Source organism: Acanthisitta chloris, unplaced genomic scaffold (genome assembly GCF_000695815.1).
Source record: "Acanthisitta chloris isolate BGI_N310 unplaced genomic scaffold, ASM69581v1 scaffold12333, whole genome shotgun sequence".
Lineage (NCBI taxonomy): Eukaryota > Metazoa > Chordata > Aves > Passeriformes > Acanthisittidae > Acanthisitta > Acanthisitta chloris.
The window spans coordinates 1-15742 of NW_008665466.1; the positions used below are offsets into that span (position 1 = coordinate 1).

General features: G+C 35.5%; 1 protein-coding gene across 1 annotated transcript in view; it reads left to right on the forward strand.

Moving 5' to 3' along the window:
• Positions 1 to 80: 80 nt before the first annotated feature.
• The window catches only part of LOC103799451 (tolloid-like protein 1), a gene marked incomplete at its 5' end in the record, with an annotated part of 71899 nt that continues 56237 nt past the window's right edge, over positions 81 to 15742 (forward strand). The window contains 4 exons of the mRNA XM_009071773.1: positions 81 to 191; positions 4215 to 4295; positions 6378 to 6530; positions 8581 to 8698. Of these exons, the coding sequence (XP_009070021.1) occupies positions 81 to 191; positions 4215 to 4295; positions 6378 to 6530; positions 8581 to 8698 (463 nt within the window). The remainder of the gene's footprint in view (positions 192 to 4214; positions 4296 to 6377; positions 6531 to 8580; positions 8699 to 15742) is intronic.

A 15742-nucleotide genomic window follows, 5' to 3' on the forward strand; every position in this document is an offset into this window, starting at 1 on the left:
AACGTGGCATCATATTCTTCAGATTGGTTTTATTGTCCAAATAAATTCTTTAATTAAATTGAGCTCTTTTTTATTTAAAGCTGTCTTTTGGGGAGATATTGCCTTAGATGATGAAGACTTAAAAATCTTTCAAATTGACAGGACGATTGACCTTACGCAGCACTCCAACGAACGACTTGGCCATAACACAGGTATGCTATTTCAAGCTTGTTTTAACTTTTTTTCCTGTTGGTTAGTTCTGCATAGAAGGCAATCTCTGTTTTAAGTGTGGAAAATCAGTCTAATGTCTTGGGTATCATTAGTTTACAGTTAAAAAATTATTAAACAATGAGTATAAATTTGCTTTAAGGAAAGAAAAAGAGAAGCAAAAGTTTTAATTTTATTCTGGCATTTCTGATTAAAATACCTTGTCGAATTGAGGAGCAGAAGCTGATGGAAGCCTTAAGTCCACACTGCCTGTGGTCATGTGGGAAAAGAAGTAATACAAAGCTTTGATTTCATTGCTGAAAGTTCCTGATAGCAGAGCACACACCCCCTATGGAGAACATAGGTGGTATCCTGGAGGCAAAACTGGGAGCCTTGGATTGCCACTCCTCCCTTTGCTTTGTTTTCCTGTTTCATCTTGTTCTTTACCCAGATCTGGAAGTAACACTAGAATGTGTTATCCTTGCTAGAATTTGCTTTGTCTAAAAAGCAACTATTGAGCTGACATTGTAATGCATGTTTATTTGCTATTGTTAAGATACAGTGCATTAACGCCAGAAGCTGCAATCTGCTTAACATAGGCAGTTGGATATTTAGACAGATAGATAAAGAGATATTATTTATATGTAAATATGTGTATTTGTGTGAGAGAGAAAACACAATCCATGTTTAAATGTATGTCTGTCTGATGTCTAAAAATACTTATGCTCTCAGGCTCTGATTTGTAAATTGGTAACAGAGAATTTGTAAACTTTCAGGTTATGGTACCAAAAAAAAAAGGCAAGTTACTTAGGAAAAGTCTGGCAAAAATATTATTAGAAAATGCATAAATGTATATTTGAAATTTCTTATCTGTTAAGCATATTCTATATGTTCCTGAACTGAGCTACTATAACTTATTCCTGATATGTGGAAATAAGTATTACTTGGACAAATAATCAGAAAGTAGTTTTTCAGGCCAAAAAAGTGATTTTAAATTTAGGCTTTCAATATTGACATATTAAAAATATATTTACTTTTCCTAGTTAGATGTTGTGATTAGACTATTTTGATGACAACATGCAAAATTATTTTATGTCCTTTTAAAGCCACTTGTTTTTTCAAGGCAGGAACACCTTTGATCATTTCTAGATCGGATTAAAAAATATTAATAGAGTTCCCTTAAGCCCTTTCCCCCCAGAAAAAATAGTTTTAGTTGGCTTTGAATGTATTTCAGGTGCTAGTTTTGCTGACAAAATATAGAGCAAGATTGGCCATTTCTCCTTAAAGTGGATGCAGTCAAGCGATTTCTTTAGATTTTCTTCTTTTTTATTCTTTTGGACTGCACTGTTGTTGTGGGTTTTTTTTGGCTGCTTTTTATTTTTAATTTTATATATTTTTTATTAATTGCCACAAAGAATATACATTTCAAAGCTTTTTTTTTTTTAAATTAAATTTCATGTCCTATTCTTTAATTTTTCTTTCTTTGCATGTTTTGTGATACTGTCCACAAGAAAAGATAATGCATGTATCCTATTCAGGATATTGGGTCACCCTTCTTGAGGATTACTAATGCATTTGGATCAATTTTTTCTACTTCTATAGCACAAGAGGAGTCAATGTAACTGTAATGGTCTGTGGGATTAACTCTGGAGAGCAAACTCTGTTGAAGTTATAATTACTTTGTAATTGCTCTCAGTGAATCCTCAACAGTCTTGATTTTTGGTATTGGGGAACTCAGTATTACATTTAAAATACGTAGTTTTTTTCCTAAATTTACAGCATTCTTCGTGCATAAAGTAGGAGTTTAGCCTGGTTTTGCAAACTGCACAGCCTAGTGTACTTTTCTCCCCCTAATTTCTGAAAAGTTGCCAGCAACTAGCTAATTGATATTAGGTATCACCTGGAAAAGAAATGTAGGATGCCTGTAATACAGAAAACAAAAATTTGCTTTAGTTGGTTATTTGGACAGATAGACAAAGTGGCAATTAATGGCAAACTTAAATTCTGAGCACTTTCTGTTGTTGATCTTTACGAACTAAAGGTGCCATCAGGTAGAAGGGCTAGATACTTGGTTGTAAACCATCAAGATGGAGTGGTGGAGTCACACTTGTCATTGCAACTCTAATTAAAATCCTGAGGCTCTGATTCACATTATGTGACTGCTCCTTTTGGTGAGGATTATCTGCCTGGATTTGCAGGATCAGATAATCTGTGAGCTTCTCATGTGTGGTTCTGTAATTCTATTTTTCATTTCATCTAAGCAAAATGCATAATCACTGTAAACAGAAACAACAGTAAGCTGAGAAAAGTCCAAACTGCCAAAAGTATCCTCCTTCTCCTGCCTGAAGTATGAGAAGATGCAGCAAATATGATTTTTTAAAAAAGCTTCTTTATACTGTGTGGCTTGGCAAGTCTGTATATTATTCATATAAAACAGATTAGTTAAGTGAGATACTTTTACTTCATTTTTTTTTCCATGAATTTTAATACACAGTCTGTGGTAAAACAGAAATGAGTTTTGGGATTTTTTTTTCCTAGAAATGTAGAATAACAGTTTCTTTAAGTAAATAATGGAAGCTTTGGTTTTTTTTCTGTTATGTCTGACAGTTGATGCTTTTAAGGATTTTTTAATATTAATTTGGAATCTTTAGCTATATGCCTTATTTTAGAAGATGAATGTTAGCATGAAAGACAATTGCATTAATGATGATCAATGTTATATCCTCTGCAGTGTATGTTATAGTTACCATGTAACTTGTTGGAAAGGAATGTGTTGAACTATTACCTCATCTATCTAAAATGTTTTCAAAAATTTGGAAAATTTTTCTCAAGGGAGCCAGTAACTATGTGACAGTGTAATCCAAATAATTAGGCACATTGTTATTCACTGAGAAGCCACACGCTCACTTGCCTTATAAGGAATTTTCTCATCTGTAATTTGATTTTAAGCTGCTGTTAAATATATTTTCTACATATATATTGAAAGTTTTTATGGGAAGTGGGAAAGGTCTTTTAAGTGGTGGTTGGAGGAGCCAATGATCTATTTCTTTCTTTTTACTTTTCCTGTTGTAAAAATAGTTTGAAAACTCTCTTGTCCTATAACAGATTATGAATTTTAAAATGCAACCTACTGCAAACTTTCAGAACAATTCTGAATGATTTTTTACTAGTGCAATGTCAGTATTCTTGCTTCTGGTTTACTGGTGTTTGAAAAGGCACTTGCAGTTTATATGTGAAGGGAGAATGTGGCAGATTTTATGCAGTAAACCCAGAAATGCTTTATGTCTGTAAATGTCATACTGAATGTTAAAATATACTGCTTAATAGCTTAGATTTTCTTACTCGTTGATTGCTGAAATGACAGAGACATACATATGTATATGTATGCCTAGGAGGAATATACACTGCAATATACACCAGCGTGTGATGTTTCAGAGCCTTTAGAGTGCATTGACATCTATTTGCATGCTGGCAAGAAAACCAAATCTTTCATGGTAAAATCAACCATATTAAGTTTGCATCAGTTTTGTTGCTTTTTTTTTTTTTTCTGATGAAACTTTTGGCTGTTTGCTTTCCCTCTTTCCCCTCCCTTGAAATGAGAAGATTATGGCATGCATTCAGGAAATTTATGTGAGTAAGCCTTTTAGCTGTCAATCAATATGGCTCTGAGTGTGTCAAGGTCACCAGGAAGAAAAAAAGCTCCAAATAATAATTAGATGATGTAATTGTCATGACTTGTCTGAATAACAAAGACATGTTGGCTTACATTCTGGAATGCACATTAGAAATTTTTTCAGCTAATAATGTGTTTTTATTTCATTGTCAAGAGTAGATGAAAAAATTTTTATGCAAATAGTTGAAGAATAATTCCTTTCTTTAAGGAAGAATAATCCTCTTCCTTTAAGATGCATTGCCGATTATATGGGGTACTTTTTAATCTCTCCAGGCTATGTAGTTGCTGTAGGTGTAAGATTCTATGTTTTTAACTTTTGTAAAATTCCTTTCTTTTTTTCCTTTTCATTTTAAAGGTGGCTTTGGAGAGCATGGAATGTCAAAAAACCGTGGTGCCCTCTATCAGCTTATAGAGAGAATAAGAAGATTTGGCTCTGGTATTTTCACTGTTTAAATTAGCAAGTTGCCTGATGTGATAATGTATCATGAACATTAATGATGCTAGTACTTTAACACTTTAAAGCCTCTGTGTATTACTATTGGTATAAAGAAATTATAAAGTAAATAGTGCAAAAATAGTAATGAAGAGATTAGCTCTTTGTTGCACTTTCTTAGAGTTCTATTTCCAGTATCAAATCTGAAAGCTAAAATGCATAGTTTTAAAAGTCATATTAAAAACTGCTTAACTTTGTCTTATGGTGTGTTCGCAGTTTTCAGTTCAACTAATATCAGTTCAATGTCTTTTCATTGCAGGTAGGCTATACTACATAGCTGCTAATTTTGTTTGTTTCTTTCTTTATTTTGGAGCTATGTGGGGCATCCTAATGATTCATACTCTGCTGGAAGTACTTACAGTGTGTTGTGCTGAACAAGCACATTTTTGTACTAATCATACTCTTGTCAATATGAATGTACTTGAATTCAGCAGACTGTAGAAGTGGAATCCCCATAATGCTGGTTGAGTTTACTCACCGTATTTAATGCAAGGAGACGTCACGTTAATGTCATGAAACCTCAGCCTCAAAAAAGAAAATCTGTGAAAGTCCATTATAATTGCATGATGTTATGTCTAAATGTATCTTGCAAGGTTAACTGGAGCACGGTATCTGCCTTTGCACATGTGGTCTGATATGTAATGTTCATTCATTATAAGAATTAAAATTTTAGTATTGCATAAATTATTGTCATCTTTTGTATGCAATTTGGCTTAAATTTCTTATGCAGAGTTCTGAAGAGCACTGATAAAAAGAATTTGGAATGGCAAAACATCTATATAAACATGTGGTGTGGTTCAGTAATTCTGCGTATTAAGTGTAACAACAGTTTTTATGTGAAGTGTCTACCTATGTTGTAGACTGTTGCATAGTTCTCACTTACACACTTATTTAATGACAAGGGTAAGTTAAATGCTTTACCTGAGTGGTTTATTTTTCAATCTTGGAATTTTCCGTATCATTCCTTGATGCAGTTTAAGTTATTTATTGGTTATTACAAGGCAGGCTTTTCTTCCGTGTATCAAAGAGCTTTTTCCCTGCCTTGTGCTGTAGTTTCCCTTTCTTCCTTTTGCTGCTCTCCCAGCCCTGGGGCAGTGCCAAGATTCCTTACCATGATCCTGCCCTAGAATCCCCCCTGATGCTACCATAGTCATTAACACTTAGGTACAGCTGGTATCACAGGGGATTCTCACAGAGGGAGGGTGTACTCTTCAATGAGTAAGAAGACTTCAACTGTACTGAGTTTATTGATCGCACTTTATTGATCACCCTTCAAGGGATCTGTTTTAATCAGCTGCACTGAGCTGTGTACTAACTTATAAATTGCTTCAGAAGAAGCACCTGCTCTTGTACTTCTGGTCCTTGTCTAACTATCCTTGTCCTTTTCTGTTGTCACAGTAAGTTTCAGTAAATTTGGAAAGATTTGTCTGCAGTGGGATGAATGCTGGTAATATCCCTGAAAATAGTGGACATTTTTTCTCTTGTAAAGAAATTCCAGCCATGAGTAACACTTACTCATAGCGTTCCAAAAGTTAGTTTATGAAAAATGTATGGACTTCCTACTGTGGAGTGCTTTAATGATGGTCATGCGCTTTCTTTTTCTAGATGTTGCAATACAAATGAAGTGGATAGTGAATGACTTGATTACTTTGGGTCTGTCCAAAGTCTTTCCTTCTTTGCTGGAAAAATCCTAATTTATTTAAAACAAAACAAAAACCAGAAAAGAAACAAACCCCAAAACTGCAGGGAGTATGATTTAAAAAATATCATTAAATGAGAAAATTTAGATGAAATTATGCAATGCACACTCCAGTCGATAAACATATGTGCAAATATGTCTGAAAAAATGAGGATTCAGACTCCTCATTTCAAGCCTTTCTCAGAAAACCAAGTAATGATAGACTGTTGCATAACGACAGTGTCCTACTTTTAAAGGGCATAAAGAAATAATCTGAGCTGGAAAAGAATTGTTCTTTTTTTTTTGTGTGTGTGTGATCTCATTCGGTGTTCTAATTATCATTACAGGTTTTGAGCAAAATAATACATCTAAAGGAAGAACTACTGTAAAATTCTCGGGGAAAAATGAGAAAAACCGTTTTCCCAGAGCTGCTACATCACGAACAGAAAGAATATGGCCAGGGGGTGTCATTCCATATGTAATAGGTGGAAATTTCACTGGTAAGCTTTGTGCTTTGGACAGAAAGAGGAAATACGATTTTTTTTAATTACTTTCTTTTTTTTTCCAAATTTTTAAAACGAAATTCATTCTATGGAAGTCAATAGAAGGGTTTCTGTTGGAACAGGCCTGAAGTACAACTGTTCTGAAAATACTAGTCATACTTAAAAAAATTTCCTCAAGGCAAGGTACATAATAAAAACTTACAGCTATGTTTTAGAGAGGGAAGGCTGTTTCTTTGCCTGATATTTCTCGTTGCACATTTGTTTCCAAGAGTCTGAGTTACAGAATCTCCAATATTTTTTTTTTTTATTTTTAATTAAAAGCAGGATATTTAGCACAAGAATATGTCTAGTTTAACTGGTGTGACATGTATTCTGCATAACTGATTTCACTGAACAAGCTGACTCAAATGTGTTTTGTCATTCCTCAGTTTGGTTTTTGGATGGGTACACACAGACATTGTATATGACAAGAAGAAAGACTGGCTTCACAGTATATAGTATTAGCAGAAAACTGTAGCTAAAGTTTAAAACATTTGTGGTCCCTGATAAATATAAATGGATCAATATAAATGTGGATGTAACAAATAATTTAAAACAAAAATGGAGCAAGAAAAACAAAGATATATGGGAAAAGATATGTAATAACATCTTATTTATTGTACATAATAATACAGGGAACCAAAAGAAACATGCAAATGCTTACACATTGTGTGCATATGTATAGCAAGAAACCAGTGTCATTCCTTTCAAACTGACATCTACAGTCAGACTTTCAGTTTGAGCATTTACATAGTACTATGCCAAATGTGACCTTTGCTTTGGGATTACCATCTTCTGAAATAATGGTAGTAAACCAAATGAAAGCATATCATATTAAACATTGTGCTTTTCTCATAGCCAAGGATAAATACTAAAACTTGGAAAACATTGCTTAAAGATAAAAGAAAAGGGCAAGATGGGTTGAAATAACCTTTAATTTTTAAATCTGACGTGATTTGAACTTGCTGTTTTTATGAACTTTGTGGGGTTTTTGTCTTAAAGTTTAAAAAAGGTGGATTTTGTTTTGCTTGTTTGGGTGTTTTGTTTTGCTTTTTAAATTATACTGTAACCTGCAAGGTGGATGTATTTCTACTAGCAAATTCATGGCAAATAATACTGTTCTTTGTGAATTTCCAGCTCAGAAGCAATACAACTATATTCTCAGATGCTGCCTCTACATCAATAAGCCTTACGTTTTGTCAGGCAGTGGAATTACACAGCTCTGTTCTCTGAAGTACTTTATACTAGCTGTCTTTGTGTTCTGTGCTGAGATGTGTCCTGGCTGCTTCTGCATCTAGAGTATAGTTTTGATATTTTCTTAATGTGTTTCTCATTTTTAAAACAATATCTAGGTGTGCTTAGTCTTTTATCAAATTCTGATTTCCCACTTTAGGTTTATCTCTTTTTTTCTGAAATATATTGATGCAAAGAAATGGAGACCGGTCCCTGTTCATGACAGACTTGTTTAAATTAAATGCTTTGACTGGTATGCTTTGACTGGTATCTTTTTCTAAGTGCGTTAAGTTAAACTGCTCTCCAGACTTGAAGGCTGTAGGATTTTTTTTTCCTACTAGCTAAATAGGTAGGATCAAGGGTTCCTCAATTTTCTGGTTTTTTTATTTCCTTTTTTCTTTCTCACCGGAATGCGGCTCACTTGATAATTTCATCTGGGAAATGACTTAGCAAATATGATGCTAATGCAGGCACATAAGCAACACTGTATTTCATCTGTTGTCTTCCTCTGGCGTAACATAGTTGTGGTCTTTATTGCAGGTTTTATATTTACTAGAGTGTGTCAGCCAGTATTAGTCCCCTTGCAGGCACATACATTATGATGAGCTGATGGTCTGAGTTTCATTTTAATTGGAATCTGGCAGTACATGGGACTGCTGGGACACAGGACATGATTCACTGGCTTCTTTCAGGCCTATATTCCTAGTATTGGTTGTAAGGAAGAAGATGCAGTTGGAAAAGTCACTTATTTCATCTCATGCAATTACTCTTCCAGGCACCCAGCGCGCCATGTTCAAACAGGCTATGCGGCACTGGGAAAAGTACACGTGTGTTACATTTATTGAACGAAGCGATGAAGAAAGCTATATTGTATTTACATACAGACCATGTGGGTAAGTGTGTATGTATGGTAACAGATATTTCAACATCTGGCCGTGTTTGTCAGCTTTGCAGTTATAAGGGAATATATACTTCACAGGAAAGTGAATAGATAGTTGCTATGTTTAAATAATACAAGTGTCCTATTTGGTTCATTGGAGCTGGTATAAATAGTAACTTTGTGAAGTTACGCCTCTTTTGTCTATTTCTAGATAAAATGATCTTGCTATATATACATAGATATGAGACTTTTATGTTTGGCTTTCTGTGATGCTTCCTATATTTATATGGGTTCTAAAGGTATTTCAGGTTTATCATTTTTTATTTTTAGCTTTCTCTATGTCACATGTTTACTGCTGAATTATGTGTGGACATCTATCCCATATACCTTTTCCAGCTTGATTATTAATTGTAATTTTAACTCTTATATCACTAGACTATCCTTGCTCAGATTTGTTTAACCACCAATTCATGACAATTTTGCAAATTCCTTCTTCTAGATCACTGATGTGTAAAAGTGAACAAGACGTGCTTCTTTACCCAGGAGTGTAGCCTTCCATTAATCACCATGTTCCATCTTCAGATACTACTGCTCACAAATGCCTTAGTCAGCTATGTTTGTTGTTTGTTCCACTCAGAATTCTTAGTTTTGCATAGGGTTCTATAGTGAACTTCCTGAGTGCAGCATGTTCATTTCCAAAGAAGAGCACTCACTAGCTGTGGAAATTCTGTATTTCTGACAGTTGCCTACAGTTTGAATTGTAGGCTTCCCAGTGGGAATTGTAGACTTCCTGATCATTGAGCCCTTTGTATATCTACATTTGAATTGTTATAGGATAGGGTTGTGAAAAGAAGTTTTGGGACCTCCTTGCATTATGGGAATGATCTTGAATGTCTTTAATTTGTAGCCCCTAAAATTACATGTAGAATTATCTGTTTAAAGTACACATGACATTCTTCTAAAGGCATAGGACACCATAATAAACCTCACTCTTAGGCTATTTTAGAAAGGCATCACCTTTGCCTCTGAAAGTCTCTGAGTTGCTGATCCTTGCAATGGGAAGCTTACTCTGTGGTTGCCTGTCATGTTCTTGTGCCACTGTAAGTCTGCTGTAGATGCCTGTTAGGAGGAGTGCCAAATGAAATGGACTTTGTTCTGAGCCAGCATGGCTATTATTTTACTTAAAACAATCCATAAGATAGGATTTAGGGATACTGACACACAGCTGGAAGAGAAGTGTGTAGCAGGGAATAATCGTGATGGTTTCCTTACACTCACAGAGGCAAAAAGCAATGTGAATTTAAACAGAAGAATATGAAAGATATAAGTGGTTTCAGATGCTTTAGAAAGAGAAGTATGAGGATAACTGCCAAATGTAAATGCTGCAGCTTCAAAATACACAAAGCCAAATGACAGAAAGTCTCTTCAGCCAAAGAACTGTTCCTTAGTCTGGTTGATGCTTCATGAGATCAAATCACTTTAGGAGGAAGATTGGATTATAACCTGTTCTAACCAGAATGATGGAATATATTCAGTATCTACCTTCAAAGTCAACACTGTCTCTTACCATTGTTGTTGTTCTATTGGTGGGTACTTTACAAATTGCAAATAATTTAAAGGCTGTAACAATTTTGAAATAAAAACAAAGAAGAGTGTGGCTATGAACAGTCCATCAGTGATGAAACAAAACTGGGGAAAATGGAAGGGGCAATTGAATTATTTTTTGGTGTCTGTAAGTCATTTCAAGATGAGCCAGATAAGTAAGAACATATATTCTCTGGGTGAACAGGAGCCACTGTGCACTAACCACCAGTGCTGATGTAGGATTTTCCACGGAAAGAGCCCAGACTAAAGTGACACCAACTGCAAGCACTTTCTGCTACATGGCCAGTCACACTGAAATTAATCTCAGTTCTTTCCCATAGCACCCTGCTGTGTTAGTTTGTTAGCACATTGTGTCATTATTGTTTGTAGTACCATGGCAGCTAACATTCACAGATGACGGAGACTTTATTGTACTTAGCGCTGTTGAAATGAAAAACTAAATGATAAACCTTGCCCCAAAGAGCAAACATTCAAAACATAACACATTTAATGAAAAAAAGTGGATAGTCATGTATATAGAAATTCAGGTGGCAGTATCTACGAATGTCTCAGATGACAACATTAGCACACTAGGAAGTGAAGTGTTACTGAGCCTTTGTAAACATTAAGGATATTTTTGAGTGTAATGCATTACATTTTGAAACAGTTCGTGGGAAGATCATCCCAGAAGGGCAGCAATGAAAAAAACGTATTTGAAATATAGCAGCTGGTTATCAGAGATGCATGACTTTCCTACATTTGAGAAGCTATATATTGGCAATGAACAAGAGATAAGTTTTGATTATGATAGACACATAGGATCTCAGAAGGATGTCTAATGTATTCTTAAGACGGAAACAGCTGTACCTAAGTCATTGCTGATATATGCTTGTCTAACTTATTTCAAAAAACCTGCAAAAATTAATATTTCACAGATGGCTAGAAATTGCATTGCTTCAGCATCCTTAATATAAGAAATGTAGGAAGCTGGAGGCAGTATTTTTGGTTATAACTAAACCACATACTTCTTACTGCAGTTAAAGTGCATTAGCTTTTCTCCTGCTCATTATGGCCATAAAAAAGAAATTATTCCTTCTTCTTTGTGAAAGAATCTGTGATATAATTTGGGACTTACTATATCCACCCTCAGTTATATTTTCTTTTGGGCTAGAGAACACCTAATTAATTTAATCTTTCCTGGTAAGTAGTGTTTTCTAGACCTTTGATCACGCTGTTGCGATCTTTTGAGATTCTTTTCATCTAGTCCACATCCTTCTTGAAATTGAGGACTCTAAAACTAGGGCACATTTGTCCAGATGAGTCATTTCTTCTGTTGATCCAACACAAGAGCTAATTCATATATTTTGTAGTCTCTCCTTCCACTTAGGTACCTACCTAAGCATGCTGCCTCTCTGTTTCTCAATAGCTGCCACATTCAGTGTGTGGTTGTGTTGGGATGTGACTCCAAATAAGACCCAGAGCTCCTTCCACAGCACTGACACCCCATCACTGGTTTCAGTACGTACCATGTTTTGCCCATCTTAGAACACCAAATGATTCCCTATTTACCTTTCCAGGTCTCTTCTATAGTCTCTTAGAGTTGCTGTGAGTACCAGCCTTGACTTCATGGTATTTAACAGTCTTTTCTCAGACTGCAGGTTTGAAAAGCATCTTCTCTAGCTTAACTTCATATAGTATTCCAACCAGCTTTATACCCCCATTGATACCAGACTTCTCTAGTTTGCTTATGGACAGCTTGTTTGGAAAAATGTCAAAAGCTTTACAGCTGCATCCCTCCTTTTCATCAGAATAATGTAATCTGATGAAATCTTAAACTATAATTATTTGTCATTATGTCTTGTCTATTTAACCTGAGTTTGGTAACAGTCAAATATTGAAATATGGTTTTGTAGTACAGCTGAGTCACGAACTCAATACTTTGAAATTTTGTAATTACTGGTAGTCATTTGTACCTATTAGCTGCAGATACGAGAATAAGAATATAGTACTAAGATACTAGTGCTTGTGATTCTTCTACCAAGCAGTGTACACTGGCATTAATATCTATTACAGCAAATATTTATGCATCTATTTGATTAGGGCATATAAAACTCTAATTGGTAACAGACTCAAAACACTCTTTGTTCACTACTGCTTCTCTATCCTTATGTTTCTTCCTATCAAATTGGAAGTGCCTGAAGACACAGTCATTATGCTTCTCTGTATGAAAAGTGGAAAAGGGGTCAGCAAAGTGGGATGGTCTCTAGTCATGTGCTTTTAATAAATATTACTGAGTACAAGATCAAGCTTCTTTTTTTACAGTGATACCAAAAGCCCCATAACAATTAGTCATCTTGTTCTGGTAGCTCAGCATGCCTTTGATCTCAATTTGTGGCAATTGTTCTCCACTAGAAGACTTAAGTACTTTCTTATGACAAACTTTAGATGACTTATTGCAATCACTGCTGTAGCCTCTTGTGTGAATATTTGACAAAGCTGTCTGAGGTACAGGAAAATCAAATCTCTTTCATATACTTCCCCAAACACTCTAGACTGAACAGCTTCTGAATGTTTTAACTTGTTTTTTAAACTTACTAGTACATTAAATAGGCAAGTTCTTAAAGCTGGCGAAACAGGTAAATTCATTGCCTGAGGTACATTTTTGCAGCATACTTTAGCTAAACAACATGTTATAAAAGGTGCTCAATCACTTTCATGAAATGAGAAGAAATCAGTTGTGCTAAATAATCTGTGCTCTGGGGAGGGCTGACTCATGCTCTCAGGTGGGGATTAACGCTGGCAGCAGGCACTCTTCCTGCCACAGCAGCTGGCACAGCTTCCCTGCTGGCTGTGATGTGGCCTGCAGGATGGCTGTGAGCAAGAGGCAGGTAACTGGTTGCCATAGTCTAAAACACAGTGTATTAGCATAAACAGAATGAGGGATGGTTTATGTTAATACACTGGGGTAGGCAGCTGTCAACTGAGGAACGGGTTCCATTGACTGTTCTTTATGATATTGGGGTAGACATCTCAACTGAGCTGGTGAAGAAGCAGTAAACACTTCTGCCATCACAATACCTCCTCTTAGGGCAGTGAATCAGAACACTTAGTAACCATGATTGTATCTCGATCCCTGACAAAAAGCAAATGCATCGACCCAGGTCACAGCCAGTATCTCCTTTATACAGAATGAGTTATATTTGTGATTGAAAGAGGTGTTTTCACAGGAAAAAAACCCTCTGCTCCCTGAGTGAGATTTTGTTCAGGAATTTTGTGAACCCTTTTCTTGATTTGTGTAACATATAGGTGATGATATGCAGTCCTAGTATGCTTATGAAATTCTTCAGTTTTTCACTCTCAATACAGTCAGTGCCATGGCAAGCTGATGTTGTAGTCCATGATGATTTTTTATATTATCACATTCTCAAGAGTGCAGCTTTTTTAAAAAAGTGCAGCATTGACCCTACTTAGTTCTCCCTTCGTATTAGGGTAAGAGCATTATTGACAGTAGTTGTGAAATAGTATTAAAAGAGTGAGCATATTGTTCATTTCGCTTTCTCTCTGTCATTTGTTTCTCATTACCATCATTGATCAGCTAGACTGATTAAATGGAATTAGAGATTCATAAATAGTTACTGTCTCCAACTGCTGTCTGGTGCAATAAAGATTAAAGAGATGAGGAGCTTTAAAAGCTGCCAGTTGATTCCATTTAAGGGGTGTGACAAGTGCTCATACAGCACAGAGATATCTTGGTCTTTTGCTAAACACACCCAGGGTCAAACACATAATACTAAAAATTTATTTATTTCTTAGATGAATTTATTTTAGTTTTTCTTGCTCTTTGTCTCAGTGCAGTTCTTGGATTGATCAGAATCTCATAGCTTAAGTCAATGAATCTGGTGTGCTTGAAGTGACACTCAACCTGGCAAATCCTAATGACTCTTTATGAGTGTGCACTGCTGCTGTTATTTTAAGACTTAGTGTTAATTCTAATTTTCCTTGGCATGTAAAGAAACACTGAATAAATTTCTTCATATTTTCTGGGAAGTACTTGATATCTGTCGAGTGGTCAGTGTAAGGGGACTACCATACTCCTCCAGCTGCTCGTTTTTTCGAAGAGGGTAACATTCTAAAAAAAAGAAATTCCCATTATATTTGGGTTTAGATGTATAGTGTTAGACAACCTAGAGGAATACTATGTAATAGATAGCGGTTAATTTTTTTATTCTGAAAAGGAGACATCTTTTAAATGTGTCAAATGAAGTACCCTCAGTCACTAAACAGTCACTAAACATTATCAAATGATAATGCACAATTTCCCTTGTTTTTTTAATTACTGTAATAGTAAAATGTCAGATTATTTTGTCAAACAGCTAAAAATCTGTCTGATTTATGAAATACCACTAAAAGCTTTCAGAGGTGTATCTCAAACACCTTTATTTTCAAGAAACAATCAACATCTGGGTATGGTTAGTTGTATTTGGAAAATTGGTTAATTAGGTATTTATTTACAAAACTTTCTTATTAAAAAATTCTGTTAATGTTTTATACCAGCCATTTTGTTGATCTACTATTCCTGCGCAGCTATTGCCTGACCTTTTCTAAGATACAGTGCAAAACCTTAGAAGGTTAGACCTTCTTTCAGCCCAAAAGAATTAAGAAGGGCAGGAACAGATAGACTGTAGTTAGATTCTTGCTTTTAATTTTGCCTTTGTTATGAGTAGTGTCTATAAAAGCAAGGCAGGAATTTTCATATAGAGTACTATTTAAAATATTTTTTTTCTATTTGTCCTCTTTGCCTATTAATCTCCAAAGAAGTGTTTAAATTGTTTTGAGCAAAAGGGTTCATTTTGCCTTTTCGTAATAGTATGTGTTTATCCTAACTTTATTCTCATCAGTCTCTTTCACTGCCATTATGTGTTGTATTCAGATCATAAAGGTTTTTAATTACAAATTAAATTCCAGGATTTAAACAAATGTGTTTAAGCATATTGAGTCTCCAAGGTGTGTTTTGCAGGATTATAGGTGAATGGAAAACTTAGTAAGCTAAAATTGCTTGTGTGGTTGGGCATGGAGAGTTGTGATCAACAGAGTGGACCCAAACTCTGACTGAAAGTCCAGTATCACAGGGGCTTATCCTGAGACCTGTCTTTTTTAACATCTTTATCAATGACCCATGAAGAGGTGATGGTGCATGCTCTCCACAAGTTTGAAGATGACACCAAGTGTGGTGGGGAAGGGCAGACGATAGGCTTCAGTGGTAGAGCTGCCACCGAGAAGGCCCCAGGCAGGCTGGAGGAACCAACCAAGGGAGACCTTGTGAAGCTCAACAAGGGCAAATGCAAAGCTCTGTGCGTAGGAAGGATGAGCAAGATAGACACTAGCATTGGCCTCCTCGAGGACTAGATCTACTCCATTATGTAAATGTTGCATCAGAAAAATGTTTTCATGTTAGAAAAGGGAGAGAAGGGAA